The sequence below is a fragment of the Silene latifolia genome, chromosome 10 (assembly GCF_048544455.1).
Source record: "Silene latifolia isolate original U9 population chromosome 10, ASM4854445v1, whole genome shotgun sequence".
In the NCBI taxonomy this organism is placed as follows: Eukaryota; Viridiplantae; Streptophyta; class Magnoliopsida; order Caryophyllales; family Caryophyllaceae; genus Silene; species Silene latifolia.
In genome coordinates this window covers 98,636,854-98,638,410 of record NC_133535.1, presented here as the reverse complement: position 1 = coordinate 98,638,410, position 1,557 = coordinate 98,636,854, and the positions used below count along the sequence as shown (strand labels likewise).

Here is a 1,557-nt window from a genome sequence, read left to right as displayed (position 1 = left end):
ATAGGGTTCAGCTCTCTCACCTTTGCTTTGCTGATGACCTCATTCTGTTTTGCAAGGGTGAGAGGGGGTCCATTGGTCTGCTGCTGAAAGCCTTTGATTTTTTCTCTAGAGCTACTGGCCTGGTGATGAACTGTAACAAGTCGAGATTTTATTGTAATGGTATGGAGGAACATGTGGTTAGAGACAATGAACAATCTACTGGGATGAAGAGAGGGACTGTGCCATTCATCTATTTAGGTGTTTCTGTGTCTCCAAAAAGACTATCTGTTATGGATTTCCAATGTTTGATTGAGAAGATGGTGGATAGACTTAGGGGGTTGGGGTCTAGAAAACTCTCATATTCAGGGAGAGTGGTGCTTATTCAGTCTGTTTTGAGCTCTCTACACAGCTACTGGGCAAGGATCTTTATTTTGCCCAAGTCTGTCATCTCTAAAATTGAGGCAATTTGCAGGAAGTTCTTGTGGCATGGTAGTGATAAGAAAGAAAGTCCTCCTTTAGTTTCTTGGGCTCAAGTTTGTAAACCTAAGAAGCAAGGTGGATTGGGTTTCAGAGATCTTAATATGTGGAACATTGCAAATGTGGGCAAGTATGTTTAGTGGATTGCCAATAAGGAGGATCACCTATGGGTGAGATGGGTGCATGCTTTTTATATAAAACAGTCTTCCTGGTGGGACTATAATCATGGCAGTGGTTGTAGTTGGGCTTGGAGGAAAGTGTGCCAGGTGAAGCAGCTTCTCAAACCTTATTTTTTATCCTTGACAAGTATGGAGCATTATACTATAAAAGCGGGGTATCAGTGGCTAAAACCTGATGGGGCTTTGGTGACTTGGTTCCCTTGGATGCTGAATGATTGGATTATACCTAAACATTCCTTTTGTTGCTGGTTGATAGCTCATAGGAGGCTCTTGACTCTTGACAGGCTTATGAAAATGAATATAGTGCAGGGAAATACGTGTTTCCTGTGTGGGTTGCAGGAAGAAAGCATTGATCATCTGTTCTTCTTATGCCCTTACAGTGCTCAATGTCACCGTCTGGTTGCAGAATGGTGTAAGGTCCAGCTGCCAATGCAGGACTGCATCAGCTGGTGGATAAAATATAGACAAGCAGCTGCTTGTAAAAAGAAGGTGCTGGATGTGGTTTTGGCGTGCCTGATGTATCATTTATGGCATTGTAGGAACAGTTGTAGGCTTGAGGGGTATGTTCTGAGGCCAAAGTGTCTAGTAGGCAATGTTATGTCTAATGTTAGAATGAGATTAGCTCAATGTGATATCAAAAGTCGTAGTAACTCTGCCTTGTCTTGGGTAGAGTATCTTCGAAGTAATTGAGTCTAGTCTTCATTTTGTTTGATGGAGGTGTTTAGAAGTTGTATGTGTGGGACAATTTGATTATAATGAGAACTTACATTTTTCCCCAAAAAAAAAACATTCCTTTTGGATAACCAATAAAGTATGTCTTGACCGATCGCGGGCCGAGATTATCCTCGTGTCTCCACTTGACATAAGCCTCGCAGCCCCAAACCCGAATAAAGGACAAGTTGGGGACCGTTCCCCTCCACAT

At 42.5% G+C, this 1,557-nt stretch overlaps 1 protein-coding gene across 1 annotated transcript; it reads left to right on the top strand.

Annotated features, from left to right (window-relative positions):
• The first annotated feature begins 764 nt into the window (after positions 1–764).
• Positions 765–1,325, top strand: LOC141607953 (uncharacterized). The gene has a single exon (XM_074427303.1). It carries the CDS (start codon positions 765–767, stop codon positions 1,323–1,325), a length of 561 nt encoding a protein of 186 aa, XP_074283404.1.
• Positions 1,326–1,557: the final 232 nt, after the last annotated feature.